The 18,567-nt window shown below is 48.7% G+C and overlaps 1 protein-coding gene across 10 annotated transcripts in view; it reads left to right on the top strand.

Annotated features, from left to right (window-relative positions):
* The window catches only part of LOC112131563 (cAMP-dependent protein kinase catalytic subunit PRKX-like), a 324,246-nt gene that overhangs the window by 123,844 nt on the left and 181,835 nt on the right, over window positions 1-18,567 (top strand). For 9 of the 10 annotated variants that reach the window (XR_010138927.1, XR_010138928.1, XR_010138926.1 and 6 more), the window contains exons 3-9: window positions 91-236; window positions 4,052-4,310; window positions 7,719-7,851; window positions 8,252-8,393; window positions 9,290-9,353; window positions 9,463-9,560; window positions 13,521-13,581. Coding sequence is in view for 7 of the 10 variants with exons in the window: in XM_063721029.1 (XP_063577099.1) it covers window positions 4,109-4,310; window positions 7,719-7,851; window positions 8,252-8,393; window positions 9,290-9,353; window positions 9,463-9,560; window positions 13,521-13,581 (700 nt within the window). In the remaining 3 variants the exon portion in view is untranslated. The remainder of the gene's footprint in view (window positions 1-90; window positions 237-4,051; window positions 4,311-7,718; window positions 7,852-8,251; window positions 8,394-9,289; window positions 9,354-9,462; window positions 9,561-13,520; window positions 13,582-18,567) is intronic. The other variant, XM_054544287.1, reaches the window with a different exon arrangement.

The raw sequence follows: 18,567 nt of genomic DNA, 5'->3' as shown, positions 1-18,567 counted from the left end.
AGTCTGCGGGCCACCTTCAGATCTCAGTGGCTGCACCTCCCTCCTTCAATTCGGGTCTCACTCAACCTCGGCTTTCCCCTCTTGCCACAGGTTTTTCCCACTCGGCTTTCACATTTGGGATTGAGAGCCACATCAGCCAGTCCAACATCATTGGGACGCTAGTGCCACCGGCTGCCCTCATCTCCATTCTCCAGAAGGGCCTGCAGTATGTAGAGGCCGAGATCAGTATCAACGAGGTATGTAGCTGCTGGGCCCGGCCCCCAAACAGCAGAGCCCTGGGAAGCTGCAAGAGCTTGGAACACACTGGAAGCTAACATGCATTTCCCTCAGGCATTTGGGATTAATTCCGCGGCAGGGTGCAGTTTCTCATGCCTGTAATCCCAGGACTTTGGGAGGCCGAGGCAGGAAGTCTACTTGACCCCAGGAGTTTGAGACCAGCCTGGACAACATGGTGTAACAGCATTTCTACAAAAAACAATTTTTTAATTAGCCCAGTGTGGTGGTACGCACCTGTAGCCCCAGCTCTCGGGAGGCTGAGGTGACAGGATCAGATCACTTAAGCCTGAGAGGTTGAGGCTGCAGTAAGCTATAATTGCACCAGTACACTCCAGCCTGGGCAACGCAGTGAGACTCCATCTCTAAAATTAAAAAAAAAAAAAAGGAAGAAGAAGAAAGTAAGTTGGGTTTTTTTCCACTTTGTGTTAATACCAGTTGTGTGGATACACAGCAGCAAGCTTCCAGTGCCCCTCCCACATGGGTGTGTGTTTTTGACTTAAATGTAGAATCACTGGCTGTTAGCTGATGTAAACACGTACACCGCCACATCTGAAAAAGATGCGGCACATCTTCAGCCGCTCTGGGCTTCGGGGTGGACGTTTGCCTTGCACTTATGCAGACTTGCTGTCTCTTCTTGATTTCTGGAGCAGGTTGGTTAGAGAGGGGCCCCACACATGGTCAGGTGGAATCTGTATTTCAGCAGAACCCGACAGAGGGCATCACCAGAGGCTGCGTCAGGGCAGAGAGGTGATGGCTCTTGTGTTAACGAGGATCTCAAGGGATGCTTTCATTACCGGGCTCGTTGTAGAGCAGATGGGTTAGGAGGATGGAAAAATAAATGCACATTAAAACTGTGCACTTGGCTTGGAACCCCTCCCACCTTTTACATTGGTCCACAGTGAGCAGTTGTGCCAATTTTATGCCAATTTTGGTTTTAAACCACACACCTCACCCTCTCTTGTGTCCTCCTATTCTGGTCTCATGATTCTGCAGTAAAGAAGATCCCCTTGACTTCTGGGGAATAATGGGATCCACAACCTTACTTGCCACCTTCACCTGAGTCCCTATTTTATTTTTAGAGACTGAGTCTCACACTGTTGCCCAGGCTAGGGTGCAGTGGCACAATCGTGGCTTACTGCAGCCTCCACCTCCTGGGCTCAAGTGATCCTCCTGCCTCAGCCTCCCAAAGCACTGGGACCACAGACAGTCCCTGTAACTGATTTCTCAGTCCCCTGCAGCTTCTTTCTCCTCCTCTGATCCAGGCGCGTGATTCTACTGAACTTTTCCATACTGTACCGTCATCCATCCCACCTGGCAGTCACATTCTTCCAGGATTCCCTCTGTCCCATCTTTCTGGGAACTGGTCTCGCCCTTACAAACCTTTCTCCTTCACAGCATGTTACACTGCTTTCTCTTTACCTTTTAAAAAACTCTTTTAGAAAATCACAAAGTAATATATCCTTTTTTCTTTTCTTTTCTTTTCTTTTTTTTTTTTTGAGACAGGGTCTCTCTCTGTCACCCAGGTGGAAGTACAATGGTACAGTCATAGCTCACTGCAGCCTCAACCTCCTGGCTCAAAAGATCCTCCTGCCTCAGCCTCCTGAGCAGCTGGAACTTATAGGTACACACCACCACGTCCAGATAATTTTTTTATTTTTTGTAGAGATGAGGTCTTGCTGGTCTTGAACTCCTGGGCTCAAGCGATCCTCCCGCCTTGGCCTCCCAAAGTGCTGGGAGTAGAGGCGTGAGCCGCTGTACCCAGTCCCTGTTTTCTTTCTTGCACTTCTGCCTGCCATTTTTCACAAAGCTGTGGCTTTCGAAACTCCGGTGTTTCTTCCTCTCTTGTGCTCCTTTTTCCCTGGCAAACCCCTTCACACTGTGTGCCCGGGATCTTCCGCTGACTCCTTCTGGCCCTGCCTAATAGTTTCCTCACTGCAAAACACACACGAGTGTATCTAAGAGGACATGTCCCCAAGGTCCAGCCAGCCCTCAGATCTCAAGGTGCCTGTGACTCTGTTTTTCTCTGCTCATTGCCTTCTACCTCTCATCTGTTGAGAAGCCTTCATAGTTGCCTTCCCTCGGCACTCCAGATTCCAGCACTCTAGGGGCTAATGAAAGACTGTCCCATTTGTCACAATGGTTTCTAATCATTGAAAAGTGAGACGCCAGGGGCAGTAGCACACATCTATAATCCCAGCACTTGGGGAAGCCAAGGCAGGAGGGTTGCCTGAGGCCAGAAGTTCTAGACCAGCCTGGCCAATATAATGAGACCCTATCTCTACATAAAATAAAAAAAATTAGCCAGGTGCAGTGGCACATGCTCGTAATCCCAGCTACTTGGAGGCTAAGGCAGGAAGATCAGTTTGGTCCAGGAGTTTGAGGCTGCAGTGAGCCATGACTGTGCCCCTGCACTCCAGCCTGGATGACAGAGCGAGACCCTGTCTCTAAGGAAAAAAAGAGAGAGACAATGTGCCCGCGGAGTTTAAATGAGGACATGTTGTTACTACCTTGGACAGTTACCGCATTTTGTCATGGGCTTGTTCATTTGGGTGTGGACATATGAAGGAGGAAGGGGGTGTGGGAGCGTCTTGACCCATCGGTCACCATTATCCACTCCATGGCCAGAATCAAGGGCCAGGAGTGCCTGAGGAGGTGATGCAGCTAGTTCTTTACATAGCTTGTATTGTTTTCTTTATTTTGAATATTGTCTTGTAATCAGAAATCATCTGGAGTGATGTTTCATTTAGTTGTTCTTCAGCTGAAACCTGAGCCTTTCAGTTCTTCCTCATTTCTGAAGTAATTCAGGTTCAGAGCATATAAACATGTGTTTGCACATCCAGATACAACCCCAAGGCTTATTGAGGTTCACCTGATTCGAATATTTGGCGTGCTTCACAAGGAAAGAACCTCCTGCTGTATTTTTAAACGTGTGTGGAAAGTTTTTCATGGTAAACGGAAATCAGAGAATCAAAGAATGGTCAAAAAAACATGAACCAAAACAAAATGATGTCAATTGTGTCATGGCTATAGTTAGTCTAAGCCTGAACCCAAGGAGTCATTTCAAGTAGCAGCAAGTGCCTATTTTATTAAATCCCATGGACAGATGGACCCAGAATCCAGGCCTAAATGCTGTGTGCATCTCATTTGGGCTCTGCTTCTGAAGCGTTACCCTCCCGTATAATGGATGGTCATTTGCAGAGATTTTGCAGAGTCGCGATAGCACGTGGGCAGGCCTTCTCCACCGCAGCACTCAGTATTTGGGGCTGCATGTTCCTCTGTGGTGGGGCCATCCTGGGCACTGTTGGATGTTGAGCAGCATCCCTGGCTCCACCCACTAGATGCCAGGAGCACCTCTCCTCCCTTAGTTGTAACAGCCAAAAAAGTCTCCAGACGTTGCCTAATGCCCCCCAAGGAGTCACAGTCACCCCCCCTCCCCCGCCACGTCGAGAAGCGTGCCATCAGGGATAGCACTTTCTGTCAAGAATAAATGGCCTTTTTGTCCTCAATGCCCCAATTGGGTTTGACACTCAGAACAACCATCACACTTAGTTCTTACCAACAGTTTGTCGTGTCCCCTTCCATACCCCCTGCCCACCATGGGATCCCTTCACCCCAGGCTCCGGGTCCATGCCGCTTCCCCTGTGGCCCCCCGGTTGCTGGGAGCCAGCTGTTTACGCCCCACTTCCCTGTGCTTCTCCTGCCCAGAGAGCAGAGGCCATTCCCAGAGCCCTCACCCACGTGAGCTGACAGCTGTACCTTGGCTTGCTTCCCCCAGGATGGCACAGTGTTCGACGGCCGCCCCATAGAGTCCCTGTCACTGATAGACGCCGTGATGCCCGACGTGGTGCAGACGCGGCAGCAGGCATTCCGAGAGAAGCTCGCTCAGCAGCAAGCCAGTGCGGAGGCGGCAGCAGCTGCGGCCACGGCAGCAGCGACAACAGCCACCACGACCTCAGCCGGCGTTTCCCAGCAAAATCCATCGAAGAACAGAGAGGCCACGGTGAATGGGGAAGAGAACAGAGCACATTCAGTCAGTGAGTGCAGGGGCTCTGGGAGTTCGGTGGGCCTCTCTGGGTTCACTGTTTTCTTCTTGGGCAAATCCAAATGCCTTCTTTAAAACCTGCCTGCTATAAATGTCTTAGAAGCTGCTCTCTAGTGTTTGCTTACAATCTGGCCAGAAGAACTTCCCGTTCCATTTTGTCCATCACAACCCTTGGACCTGACCTTGTTTACCCTCATCTTCAACTTTAGGAAATCGTGCTGCGCTGCTAATCTGAGAACTCTGATGTAACACGTGATTATTGCCCGTGATAAACAAAAGTGTTTCATTCGTGCACACCTTTAGTCTCAGCCTCCAGCCTTCCATGTTGAGGGGTTTTGGCCAAATTATGGTATAATTATTGAGCTTGCAGTTCCTGCCAGGGGCACTGGGCCCCAGACACTCGGCATAGGCTTTTTTGGTTTTTGGGAAACCCCAGGACATCAGTCCCTGTTAGGTGATTGCCTGTGAGTATGTGGCCAGTCAGACAGAGAGCCCAAAATTCTATGCAGAGAACCTGCTCCACTTAGACATACTGCTCTATACACCCGTAGGGACGCCACTTCAGGGTGCAAGTTCAGAGCGAGCATATACGCCGTGCATGGCGCACCGTGTGTGCGCGTGCACTCGCATGTGCAGGTATGCATGTGTGCATATGTATGTTGTACATGTGTATATCTGCATGTCTGCGTGTGTATGTGTGTGCACGTGTATGCATGCATGTGCGTGTATGTGTGTGTGTGCGTGCGCATGTGCGTGTGTGCACGTGCGTTCCTGTGCGTGTGCATGCACGAGTTTGTGTGCGTGTGTGTGCGCGTGCACGCACACCTGTGCATGGTGTAGTGTATGTGCATGTGTGTGTGTGCGTGCATGTGTGTGCACGCACGCACACCTGTGCATGGTGTAGTGTATGTGCATGTGTGTGTGTGCGTGCATGTGTGTGCACGCACACACACCTGTGCATGGTGTAGTGTATGTATGTGTGTTCTTCCTTATTTGAAAGTTGTTGCCCTCAGAGCAGCCATGCAGCCCAGCAGTCGTTGAAGATCGAGCTGACTATGACGTTGCTGTCTTACCTGGTACGTCTTGGCTCCACAACTTCCTGGTGTGTAGAGAGCCAGCCGGCTGCCTCTGATGAGGCTGCAGCCCGAGCCAAGCCCTGTGACAAGTTACCATCCACAGGCACCAGCTAAAAACTTCTTGGAGAAGCAGATCCAGCATTTAATGGAAGGTTCACAGATTGTTAATAACGTTTCTATTGCAATAGGGTGACAGAAAGGCCACCTGCCTCAGGTAAAAGGAAAAGACCTCCCACCAGCCTTCTGTTGATAAGGTCCACAATTGTGGGGCAGGAAAAGAAGAGTCTGGCCCTCCTCCTCTGTGCATGTTGCCAGTTCACCCTGGTTGAAATTCTGGAACAGCCACCCCAACCCCCTTCTCAAACCCTGCATCTTGTGCCTGACCCACAGCCCAATCTATGGAGACAGGAGCATTGGAAGGCCGCATTTTGATAAGAATGAAAATGCTGGCTGTCACGCCTGCCTGGAGTTACCAGGCCCCCTGCCACTGCGTGGCTGGCTAAGATGCCAGTTTCCCTCTTGCCATTGCCAGGGGCAGTGGGTCTGCCACACGCAGAAAGATGTTTTTCCTCCCTTCCAGCCAGATGACACTTTCAGAGCATGGAAGAAACACCAACATTGAAGAGTCCCATTGTTGTTTGAATCTTTTGTATCAGGCTTCTCGAGCCAAGCAGGACCACCAGGCGTTTTCTTATTTTTTTACATAAATAGCACTCCTACTCAGTGACACGTAACCTAAGATCACATTGCTTCTGTTTCCCAGGTTTTCCACCAGAGCACCTTTACAAAAGACATGACAAAGCATGCTCAGTTCCTCACCGTATTGGGAAACTGTTAACCATGGCTAATTGTTTGATGATCAGGCTATATTGCTGCTTTCTCAGGAGCATAAACCAGGGGCCAGCAAACTTTCTTTACAGGGACAGACAGTAAATGTCCCAGGCTTTGAGGGTCATGCAGTCTCTGTCACAGCTGCTGAAGTCTGTCAGAGTGCAAAAACAGCTGTGAGAGTCAGCTCAGGCTGCCGTAACAAAAGGCCACACACCAGGCTGTTTAAGAATTAGCTCTCACAGTTCTGGAGGCTGGAGGACCAAGATCAAGGTGTGGGCAGGGCTGGTTCCTTTGCGAGGCCTCTCTCCTTGGCTTGTAGAGACTGTCTTCTCTCTATGTCTTCATGTGCTCGTTCCTCTGGTTGTGTCAGTGTCCTGATCTCCTCTTCTCATAAGGACACCAGTCCCATTGGGTTAGGGCCCACCCGTGTGACCTCCTTTTACCCTGCTCACCTTTTCAAAAGCCCCATCTCCAAATACAGCCACATTCTGAGGCCCCTGGAAATTGGGGCTTCAAGATACGAATTTTAGAGAGACATAGTTTAGCCCATAACAGTAGCCATAGACAATTTGAAAACATGGGGAGTGGCTGTGTGCCAGTCACACTTTATTTATGCAGAAGCAGCCAGGGACTAGGTTTGGATCATGGGCTGTAGTTAGCTGGCCCCAGTTATAAAGAATAACTGTCACCCAGGCTGGGGTGCAGTGGCACAATCATAGCTCACTACAGCCTCAACCTCTTGGGCTGAAGTGATCCTCCCACCTCAGCCTCCTGAGTAGCTGGGACTACAGGTGTGCACCACCATGCCTGGCTAATTTCTTGTTGTTGTTGTTTTTATAGAGATGGGGTCTTGCTATGTTGCCCAGGCTGCTGTTGAACTCCTAGTCTCAAGCAGTCCTCCCTCCTCAGCCTCCTGAGGCACTGGGATTTTAGGTGTGAGCCACTGCACTTAGCAAACTGTTTTTATTCCTCAATGAAATTTAGAGACTGTCAAAATATAAAGAAACCTAAAATATTTACTAAATTGCACTAAAGCCACGATTTTGTTACAGTCATCAGAGGTAGGCCAGGCGTGGTGGCTGACGCCTGTAATTCCAGCATTTTGGGAGGCTGGGACAGGTGGATCCCTTGAGGCCAGGAGTTTGAGACCAACCCTGGCAACATGGTGAAACTCCGCCTCTACTAAAAATACAAAACTTAGCCTGGTGTGGTGGCACATGCCTGTAATCCCAGCTGCTTGAGAGGCTGAGGCATGAGAATTGCTTAAACCTGGGAGGTGGAGGTTGCAGTGAGTCAAGATTGTGCCACTGCACTCCAGCCTGGGCGACAGAGCAAGATTCCGTCTCAAAAAAAAAAAAAAAAAAAAAAAAAAGAATCATCAGAGGTAGTATTACTTAGTACATAAAAAAAAAGTTTCTGGAAACAAAAGCGCCCTTTAAGTGTGTTTCTCTTGTATTGGTAAGCCACTTGTCTCTTTGTGTTTCTTGTGACAGATAATCACGCGAAGCCAATGGAAATAGATGGAGAGGTTGAGATTCCATCCAGCAAAGCCACAGTCCTTCGGGGCCATGAGTCCGAGGTGTTCATTTGTGCCTGGAATCCTGTCAGTGATTTGCTAGCCTCTGGGTAAGGATGTCAGGATGGGGGCGCTCCAGAGTTGGGGAGATGGGAGATGCGAGCTGCTCACTCTTCTCTAGAGTTCTGTCTTAAGGAACACACACTCCCCTTCTTACCCCAGTGTGTGGGCAGACCGAGGAATGGGTGGTTCTATGAGCCACTTCTCTACGTGTCTCATATTGTGGAGAAGCCGTAGTTCCAAGTTGTTTTCTGCATGCAGTAGTGAGGAACACAATGGCATTTAAACTACCAAATGCAAAGATGGCAAAGAGGGAAACAGGGATCCAGAGGGATGAAAAAGACAGAAGAGCACGTGCTGAAGATGCCCTCTGGCCAGAGAGCAAGCTGTGGAGAGCTTCTTACCCCATTTGAACCAAACACCAGAAGCTCCTGTGTTTTTATTCTGCAGATCCGGAGACTCAACTGCAAGGATATGGAACCTAAATGAGAATAGCAACGGGGGCTCCACCCAGCTCGTGTTGAGGCACTGTATACGAGAAGGGGGCCATGACGTCCCGAGTAACAAAGATGTCACCTCACTGGACTGGAATGTAAGCATCTTCCATCCCCTGGGCACTTTGAAATTGGTAAAATCGGCCAGCCACCAGGCGGGGGCTGCAGCGATGGAACCCATGCAGACATAGGAGGCAGGTGGTCCCGTGTGCTCAGCCCCCACTCTGATGGGCTGCCAGAGAGGTGTTCTTGGCTTCTTTTTTTTTTTTTTGTGACGGAGTCTTGCTCTGTTGCCCAGGCTGGAATGCAGTGGTGTGATCTCAGCTCACTGCAACTTCTGCCTCCTGGGTTCAAGCGATTCTCTTTTCTCAGCTTCCCGAATAGCTGGGATTACAGGCTCGTGCCACCACACCTGGCTAATTTTTGTATTTTTAGTAGAGATGGGGTTTCACCATGTCGACCAGGCTGCTCTCGCACTCCTGACCCAATGTGATCCTCCTGCCTCAGCCTCCCAAAGTGCTGGGATTACAGGCGTGAGCCACTGCCCCCGGCCAGTCTTGGCTTCTGAGAGCTATTAACAAGGCTGCATTAGGCAGGCAGCGAGCTGTGTATTCAGTAGCCGTATCTTTGCATGTGCGCATGCCTTAGCAAAATGAGCCTGTGGCCTCATGGTGGGAAGGTAGGCTGGGAGCCCCAAGGTAGTTCTCCTGGAGAGATACGACGTGCAGCCCCGGAAAGGTGACTCTCCACCTTGGGATTTCAGCACCAGGTGTTCTGTGCATTGACACATGGGATGCACACAGTTTAACTGCTTTGTATTTTCTGCAAGGTCTTACGATCACTTTCAGCATGGTATTTTCAATTCTGTCATTAAAGAACACACAGTGGCAAATGGTTCCAATGTACCGGGATCCTGGGAGAGGCTCTCCGAGCTGCTTCGGTGCTGCCGCTCCTAAGTTGTTTTTGTGGGTTTTTGTCTCTTTCTGGCCCTCAGACCAATGGAACACTCTTGGCTACAGGTTCATGTGACGGTTTTGCAAGAATATGGACGGAAGATGGTGAGTTCTGTGTCCCTCGTGCTGAGGTCGGGTAAGAGGAGCTGCCGAACTTAACCCTTGAGTGAACAGACCATGACATTGAAGTCAACATGTTTGTTTTTACTAACAGGTAACCTGGCCAGCACCTTAGGCCAACATAAAGGCCCCATCTTTGCCTTGAAATGGAACCGAAAGGGGAATTACATTTTGAGTGCTGGTGTAGACAAAGTGAGTATTAGCTGAAAATACATCCCTTTGATCTATAGGTGGTTATATATTTTTAATCTCAGAATAACATCGTGGTTTCTTGGAACTCGTAGGCTTTGTGCTTCCCCTTAAGAAATGAAAATGATTTGTTTAGGCTTTGTTTTTGTGGTTTTGATCTTTCTGTTCATTTGTAACACATCATCTCTTAATACATTCTGCTGTTCTGCAGACCCTTGTGCAAAGCTTCCTTTATTTGAGGTACATGGTTCAGTGGTAGAGAGAGGAAAATCTCCACATTGCATTTGTCAGTTGCTGCTGGAAGGAGCCACGTGGTATGGGGCGTGCCCTGCCTGAACTTTCACCCACTGAGGGGCGAGTGGCACAGGCTGTGTGTGTTCTTCAGGCTTCGGCTTTCCTCGTTTGATAAACTGCTGCTTCCCACCGCAGACTGCAGATTTCTCCGAGCAGGAGTCAGGCAGCCTGGCTACAAGGGCACGCTCTCCCGATGGCCCACGGAGCCAGGTTAGAATTGACTTGCTCTGCACCTGGGCAGGGCTGCAGGGAGACACGGTGGCGTTAAGTCCAGGTGCATCTAAAAGCCGTCAATGGAGTGGCAACCCAAGGGCAGAGTAAGGGGACGCAGACTCCATCCCGGGCCCGAGTCTGATCCAGCCAGCAACCTCGGCCTCTCTGCATTTCACTTTCTTCGCTTGTCCAGCGACAAGGCTGGCTGGAGTCATGACCCCAGACAGCCTTCATGGAACAGTTGTGCGTTCCCGAGACTCGGCAGGAATTCTAAGTCATGGCTTTGGAAAAGAAGCATTATCTAGAATTGGGGGGGAAAAAAAAGATGTGTTTTCACATGAATTTGTGTTTCTACAACAACTGGAAACCATGCCTGAATACTGGAGGATGCTCGGGCCTCCACAAAGCTTTGCATTTTGTGATGATTTCAGGATAACTTGAAAACTTACTAGGTCTTGAAGTTCGAGACCAGCCTGGCCAACATGGTGAAACCCAGTCTCTACTAAAAATGCAAAACTTAGCCGGGCATGGTGTCGGGTGCCTGTAATCCCAGCTACTTAGAGACTGAGGCGCGAGAATCTCTTGAACCAGGGAGGTAGAGGAGGTTGCAGTTAGCCGAGATTGCGCCTCTGCACTCCAGCCTAGATCTGGAAGAAGAGTGAGACTCTGTCTCAAAACAAAACAATACAAAAGAAAACCTTACTGAGTCAGAGCTTTCTATTCTTTCTAGTTCTGAAAGTTATTATAAAATGATAGAGTTGGCTGGGCATGGTGGCTCATGCCTGTAGTCCCAGCACTTTGGGAGGCCACGGCAGGCAGATCGCCTGAGGTCGGGAGTTCGAGACCAGCCTGACCAACATGGAGAAGCCCCGTCTCTACTAAAAATACAAAATTAGCCAGGCGTGGTGGCGCATGCCTGTAATCCCAGCTACTCAGGAGACTGAGGCAGGGGAATCATTTGAACCCGGGAGGTAGAGGTTGCGGTGAGCCAAGATTGCGCCATTGCGCTCCAGCCTGGGCAACAAGAGCAAAACTTCATCTCAAGTAAATAAATAAATAAATAAATAAATAAATGATAGACTTGACCTCTGAACATCATCCCACTTTGGGAGAACTTGCTAAATGAAATAATTGCATTTGGCAAACTGTGGCCCACACAGGCCAAGTCTGGCTCCTCACCTGTTTTTTAAATTTAAATAAAGTTGTATTGGGACACAACCACACCCCTTTGCTGAGACTTCTCCATGGTTGCTTTCATGCTACAATGGCAGAGACGAGCAGTTGCAAGAGAGACCAGATGGCCCTCAAAGCCTGAAATGCTACTGCCTGACCCTTCATGGAAAAAGTTCGCGGACTCTTGCACTAGGGTACAACTAGGTCAGCAAATCATCCATTCATAGTCGCTCTCTCTCTCTTTTAAGCCAAGAAGCCTTTCAGACTTAGTAGCCTGGTTTATGATATTTTAAAAGCTGAGTTGCTGTGGTTGACACATAAACGTTCTCATGTAGCTACTATCAGATTTTTGCCAAGATGTTCTAATTCAAGTAACATGCATATGCAGCACTTTGCTGTGCATTCAGTAGGCTCTCAGTAATTGCTGCTTGAGTTATTAAAATAACTCATGAAAATGACAGCACTTTTCTTTATCAAGCACTTCACTACTGCATGCGTTAACCCATCCGGTACTGCCAAGATAGGAGGCAGGCACAAGTATGATCACTGCCATTCTATAGAGGACGAACTGGAGGCCTGGAGAGGATTCTTAATTTGCCTAGGGACACACAGCTGGTGCAGAGTGCAGAGGGATGGGAACTCAGGCCCTGGTCACCAGTAACTACTGCCCTTTAACTTCCGTAGAATTCTAAATAGCTGTTTCCTGGCCTCCTTCCTACCTGGAGACTGTTAACATTCGTGATTGTTTTTCTCACTGATTATCAGTCTGAACTCCACCAGGTGATGGACTGTGTGATCAGTGAAAATGCGTATGTGGAATTATGTTAGTCTCTTGGGCTGGGTACGATCCACCATCATTACTTAAGTCAGCCACAGCAGGAGTGAAAATAACGTCCTTGTACATAACACTCAGGGAGAAAATGTAACTTAGGGGGTGCTGGTGTTGACCAACACAGAGTGACTAAAATATATGTCACGTTCTTCAGATGTTTGCATAACTGTTTTCTTTTGTCCGATGTACATTTAACGTAAACATCAACTAAGAGACCAGTCGCTGATGTAATATGTGAAATGGTATCAGAACTGTGAAAGAGTTTATATATTCTCTGCAGTGTTAGATTTGTTTTTGCATGGCTAAATTAAGAAGAGTTATACCCCAACAAAGAAATGTGAATTGGTCTAGAACTGACCCCAAACCCAGGAGTACCAAGTTTCAAAGACACTCACTGCTTGCTTTCCTCTGAAAATGTCTGCAGTCAACACAAAATAGAACTCTTTCTTCTTAAAGCAAAATCTTGACATCTTGACTGAGCGTCAGTAACAGAGAGGTGTAAAGTTTCCAATTAAGTTGAAAATTCCAGTTGATGAAGATGTAACTCCAATGCTATTTATTGAGCTGGTTCTCTAAGTATCTTCCTAGCATCAGTAAATTCATAAAAATTCATGATTTCCTTTGCTTTCCAAGGGAGAACTCAACCTTTCTACTTACTGTTAGACCAATACATTGGTGCCTGGCCCCAGTGCAGGCCAATGGCTCTGCCATGTCTAGTGTCCCCAGTTCATGGAGGGATGGGCAGAGGCATTTTCAGAAATGCTCGTCTCTGCAGCCCTTCACTTGGAACAAATGCCACAAAGATCTCTGGAGATGCTTTGTTCCAGGTTTTTCAACAGTTTTCTGCATTTGGGGATGAGGAGGAATTCCTACCAATTTTGGTGGTTCTTGCAAGTATTGGTTAGGGATGCTCTGTCCTTAAACCCATTTATGCCTAGGTTCCATTATCGGAATGCTGAGCATGTGGGAGTTATTTATATCCTACTGCTCAGGGTCATCGCCAAGGTCTGATTGCAAAAATTCAAAAAATTGCAACCTCAGGCGTAAATGAGTTAAGGGAGATGCCAGCATATGTGGCTGATAGGTTCATCAAATGTGGCCATCCGGATTGCTAAGTTTAAAACATGCTGTACTTTAATGATGTTGTATGGGAGAAAAAGAAGGCAAATATCCCAGTAAGGTTTTGATACTGATTACATGTTGAAATGGTAATATTTGGGGGCATATTGGAGTTAAATATAATAGATTGCTAATTAATTTTACCAGTTTCTTTCTTTTTAATGTGGATCCCAGAAAACTGAAACTAGCCCATAAGGCTCACTCTCTATCTCTATTGGACAGTGCCGGTTTATAAGGAGAAGGGCTCGCTGTCTTTGCTTGTATGATAAATGTTTCCAGAGAAAACTTTGCGAGAGTAGTTACTAACTTTTTCCTTTGTTTGCGGAACACAGACAACAATAATTTGGGATGCCCACACAGGAGAAGGCAAACAGCAGTTTCCTTTTCATTCGGGTGAGTTTTTTGTTGTTGTTGTTTGTTTTTTTGTAATTCAAAAATAATAATTCAGGTCGAGCCCAGTGGCTTATGCCTGTAATCCCAGCACTTTGGGAAGCCGAAGCAGGTGGATTGCATGAGCTCAGGAGTTCAAGACCAGCCTGGGCAACATGGCGAAACCCATCACTACAAAAAATACAATAATTAGCCAGGCATGGTGGTCCACACCTGTAGTGCCAGCCACTCGGGAGGTTGAGGTAGGAGGATGGCTTGAGCCCAGGAGATGGAGTTTGCGGTGAGCCAAGATTGCGCCACTGCACTCCATCCTGGGCGGCAGAGCCAGACCCTGTCTCAAAAACTAATAATAATAATAATTCAAAATTAGGCTGGGCACTGTGGCTGATGCCTGTAATTCCAGCACTTTGGAAGGCTGAGACAGGAGGGTCACTTGAGCCCAGGGGTTCTAGACCAGCCTGGACGACAAAGCAAGACCCCGTTTCTGCAAAAAATATAAAACATTAGTCGGGTGCTGTGGCACACACCTCTAGTTTTAGCTACCCAGGAGGCTGAGGCAGGAGGATGGCTTGAGCCAGGAAACGAAGGTTGCAGTGAGCTGTGATTGCACCACTGTATTCTAGCCTAGGTGACAGAATGAGATCCTGAAATACCCCTTAAAGTAACTGAATGCACAGAGTATGGAGCCCAGGGGGCCTCACTGGTCAGAAGGAGACCCATTTTGTGGCAAGCATTGATTGCTCTTAAGGTTTGCAAGATAGAGATGACCTCGGCACCCACCTGCTCAGAGCTCTGAAATACAGCAGTGAGCCAGCCACAGAAGCAGTGCAGGCTCCTTTCTCTTGCTGTTCTAAAGGGATGCTGTTTTGGGGGCTCCCTGAAACCACTCCCAGGACTGGTGCTTTGCTGCGAGGACCCCCAGGACTCAATATACTCACAGCTAAGATTTCTAACAGCACAATAATTTAGTGTAACATTAGCAAAGGGAAACGGTGCACACGGCCAAATCCAGAGCTTCGAAGGCTCCTCTCCCCAGTGGACTCTCACAGGCCATGCTGAATTCCAGGAATAATTTGTAACTATACCTGTGAAGTGTTTTATACCAGGGAAGCTCCATAGAGTCTCAGTGCCCAGAGTTTTTACTGGGGGTTGGCCGTGTAAGCAGCCAGTGCCTAGTACAAGCCAAAACTGCAGACCCCCAGAAGGAAAGCAGGGACACAGCATAAACACACTGTTTGCACAAACAAGTGTTAGCAGAGTGAGCCGCTTGCGTCTGTTAGGGAAGGGTGGGAACTCTCCAGAAATCTAAATTCTCAGTCGCTAGCCAAGGGCCGGCCTTGCAAGCAAGCCTCTGTAGGGAGATCAGCCTCGGGCCTGTGGTGTTAGCACCTTCCTACACAGATGTGTGGCCACTGCTCTGGACCCAATTACATCCCTTTGTGCACTGGAGCCAGGCCAGGCCACATGCGGCAGCCCAGGGCTCTGGAGTCTGTAGAGATTCCGATTTTCCAGATTCCCACGTGATTCTTCGTGGGTTGTTTTGTTTTTGTTTTTTGTTTGTTTGTTTGTTTGGAGACAGAGTTTTACTCTGTCACCCAGGTTGGAGTGCAGTGCTGCGATCTCAGCTCATTGCAGCCTCTGCCTCCCATGCTCAAGCAATTCTCCCGCCTCAGCCTCCCGAGTAGCTGGGATTACAGGCATACACCACCACGCCCAGCTAATTTTTGTATTTTTAGTAGAGACGGGGTTTCGCCATGTTGGCCAGGCTGGTCTCAAACTCCTGACCTCAAGTGATCTGCCCACCTCAGTCTTCCAAAATGATTCTTCATTTTCTTTTCCAGCTCCCTCCTCTGTGTAACTCAGTCCTGATGTTAGTCGTGGCCTCTTAAAACAAAGACAGATGGCCACCTGCAGAGCTAACAGACTATTGGAAATCTTTAGACTGGCTTAGAGTGGACAGAAGTGGGTAGGTGCCACTTCCCGTAAGGGCAAATGTCTGATCCGTCTTGAAGGAATCCCTAAACATGTGGGACGAAAGTTAACTATTCTATCAGCTGTCCCTGGGACGTTGTCCAGGAGGAGATCTGAGTCTTTCTTGTCATGCAGCTTGGGGTGCTTACATGATGTTCTGAATGGGAGGGCTAACCCCAACGACCATCCAAGACAGAACAGCCATCGGCACCTGGGGAGGTCTCCAGGCAGGGGACATGGGCCCTGCAGGAAACAAGACTGTGAACCGAAGGTCCTGTCGAGGCACAATTGTGTCAGATGCATAGGCACCCACATCTGTTACATTCCATGCAGTACTTCAGCAGGGACTCCTCATACAGGCAGCTCAGAGAGTGAGGGAGACTCAGGACGCTGTTTCTGCTCTGCTGCCCTGGAGAGGGAGAGCCACTCCTGCACAGCTTGGGACCCACACCAAACACACCTCTCAGGGTTGCCAGTGAAATTTGTTACTGCTGTTGCTTTAATTGAACACTGTTGATGAAGGTGCTGAGCATATTAGAGACAAAAGGCTCCCAATGCAGGTAGCACGTGTACTCGGTCCTCCAGAAAGTGTTCTTCACCCCAAAGGGAAACTCCGTACCCATTCCATCTTTCCCTGGCAACTCCACCTACAGCCTGTGATCTGTGTGTCATCTCCATGCCAGACACTTGCTACTCTGTGCTCTAGACTGCAAATCAAAGCAGGTGGCTAGTGAGAATACCCTTCGTAATGGAGTTCCGTCACGTTTGGCTTAAGTGCCAAAACCTACCTTTGTAGGCAGGAAGGATGCTATGACAGGTTCACAGCCCTAGAATATCAGACACGCAGACCCCGGGGGGTGAGGCAGGGATGTCTAATGCAGAAAGCTCTGGCTTCTGTTCTTCAGAGAAAAATATGCCCGAGGTAAACATCAATAAGGTTCCTCTAACACTTGTATCTTAAGAATTCATCTGTAAAGTATTTCAGCAGAAAATAATCTTTCCCAAAGTGTCCCCAGGCCCTATGGAAGGGTTTTCTACCCAGCTGACCCAAGAAGACCACAAACCGCGTTGTTCTGAATTGCGTGAGCTTCTCACCTGTAATCTGGCTGGCCATGAGGTAGACTCAATTCCCGTCGGCAGGTCAGACGTATCTAAGCGTTACTTGCTCTCTTTTTGGTGTCAGTCAGTGTGTTAGAGAACGTTCAAAATGAAGAGAAAGAAGCTTGCTCTTCCAGGTGAAACGCAGCTGGGAAGAGCTGTGAGGAACGCCTTTCTGTGGCCGTGGCAGGTTTGGTGTTTAGTGGGGCGATAGGAGACATTGCCTTGCCCCCCTAGCTTTTCCCCAGTAACACCTCATGGGGGCACCCTTGGTCACCGTCGGCAGGAAGCCGTAGCTCAGAGCCTCGTGGTGGAGTGAAACTCGGCCGCAGAAAGGAATGAGCTATTGATGCACGACAGCCAGGAGAGATCTCAAGGGCATTTTGCCGAGTGACAAAAGCCAGTCTCAAAAGGTTGCATGCTCTGTGCTTTCATTTATGTAACGTTGTCATGATGCTAAAATGATAGAAACCTGGGACCCGTCAGCAGTGTGGGAGTTGAGGAAGCATGTGAGGAGGTTGTGTGCCGATACAGTAGCTGAGGGAGATCTTAGTGGCGACGGAACACTTCTGGGTCTCAATTGCAGCAATACACATCTACCCATAAGATAAAATGACAGCATCCTACAGGCACATTGCACCAGTGTCAACTTGCCAGCGTCGATACAATGCTACAGCTACGCAAAGTGTAACCCTCAGGAGAACCTGGGTGAAAGAGACACAGGACCTCTCTGTTACCTTTGCAGCTTCCTGTAAATCTCTTAGTATTTCAAAAGGGATGTCTGGCTGGGCCCAGAAGAATGAGGGCTATTGAAGCAAACTGGCCTATGTATGGGAGGGAGGGCGCAGAGGCCCCCAGCGTAGCTCAGCCCTGTTACCGGCCATTCACCCACGTGGTTCCAAGCATCGTGGCTGCAGGAGCCGACTCAGAGTGGGGCTAACCACCTGAGCACGGGGAGTCTCTTTTTAGACCAGGAATGTCCAATCTTTTGGTTTCCCTGGGCCACATTGAAAGAAGAATTGTCTTGGGCCACACATAAAATACACTAACACTAAAAAAAAAAAAAAAAGAGAAAAGAAAACAACTCTTAATGTTTTAAGAGAGTTTACAGATTTGTGTTGGGCCACATTCAAAGCCATCCTGGACCGCGGGTTGAACCAGCTTGCTTTAGATGGAGGAGTCATCAGATGCTGGTCGCCATCTCTTGGACCGCTCGCCAGATTGTCACATTTCCAGGTATATTAATCACATGCCCAAATGCAGAGGCCGGACCAGAAGTTTGCTGTTTAGCTCAGGCGATGTTGTAAACGAGAACCAAGAAAATGCGTCAAGAACCGTGGGGCTGTCATGAAACACGCTGCTGGGGATGGAACAGAAGAGATGATCTCAGATGTGGAAAAGACCATTGCTGACACCCGCGTCCTCCCACCCACACCTTCCGCCTGCGGGGGGAGCTGGATGGGGAAGCGAATGGGGTCCCTGTGCTTAAGGAGGATAAACACATGGAGGCTTGCACCTCTTATTTGAAGACCAAGGAAGAGTAGGGGCAATTGATGGTTAGTATTCAGAGAAAGCTGGATTCTTCCAGTGCTGATTGCCTTTAAGAAGCACACGTGGCTGGGTGCGTTGGCTCATGCCTGTAATCCCAGCACTTTGGGAGGCCAAGGTGGGAGAATCACTTGAGCCCAGGAGTTTGAGACCAGCCAGGGCAACACACCAAAACCCCATCTCTGCCAAAAACATCTTTGAAAAAATGAGCTGGGCTTGGTGGCGTGCACCTGTCATCCCAGCTACTAGGGAGGCTGAGGTGGGAGAATCACCTGAGCCCAGGAGATGGAGGGTACAGTGAGCCAAGATTGTGCCACTGCACTCCAGCTTGGGTGACAGAGTGAGATCCTGTCTCAAAAAAAAAATAACTGG

The sequence above is a fragment of the Pongo abelii genome, chromosome X, assembly GCF_028885655.2.
Source record: "Pongo abelii isolate AG06213 chromosome X, NHGRI_mPonAbe1-v2.0_pri, whole genome shotgun sequence".
NCBI classification, from domain to species: Eukaryota; Metazoa; Chordata; class Mammalia; order Primates; family Hominidae; genus Pongo; species Pongo abelii.
The sequence above is the reverse complement of the archived record's forward strand: the minus strand, read 5'-3'. Positions and strand labels throughout refer to the sequence as shown.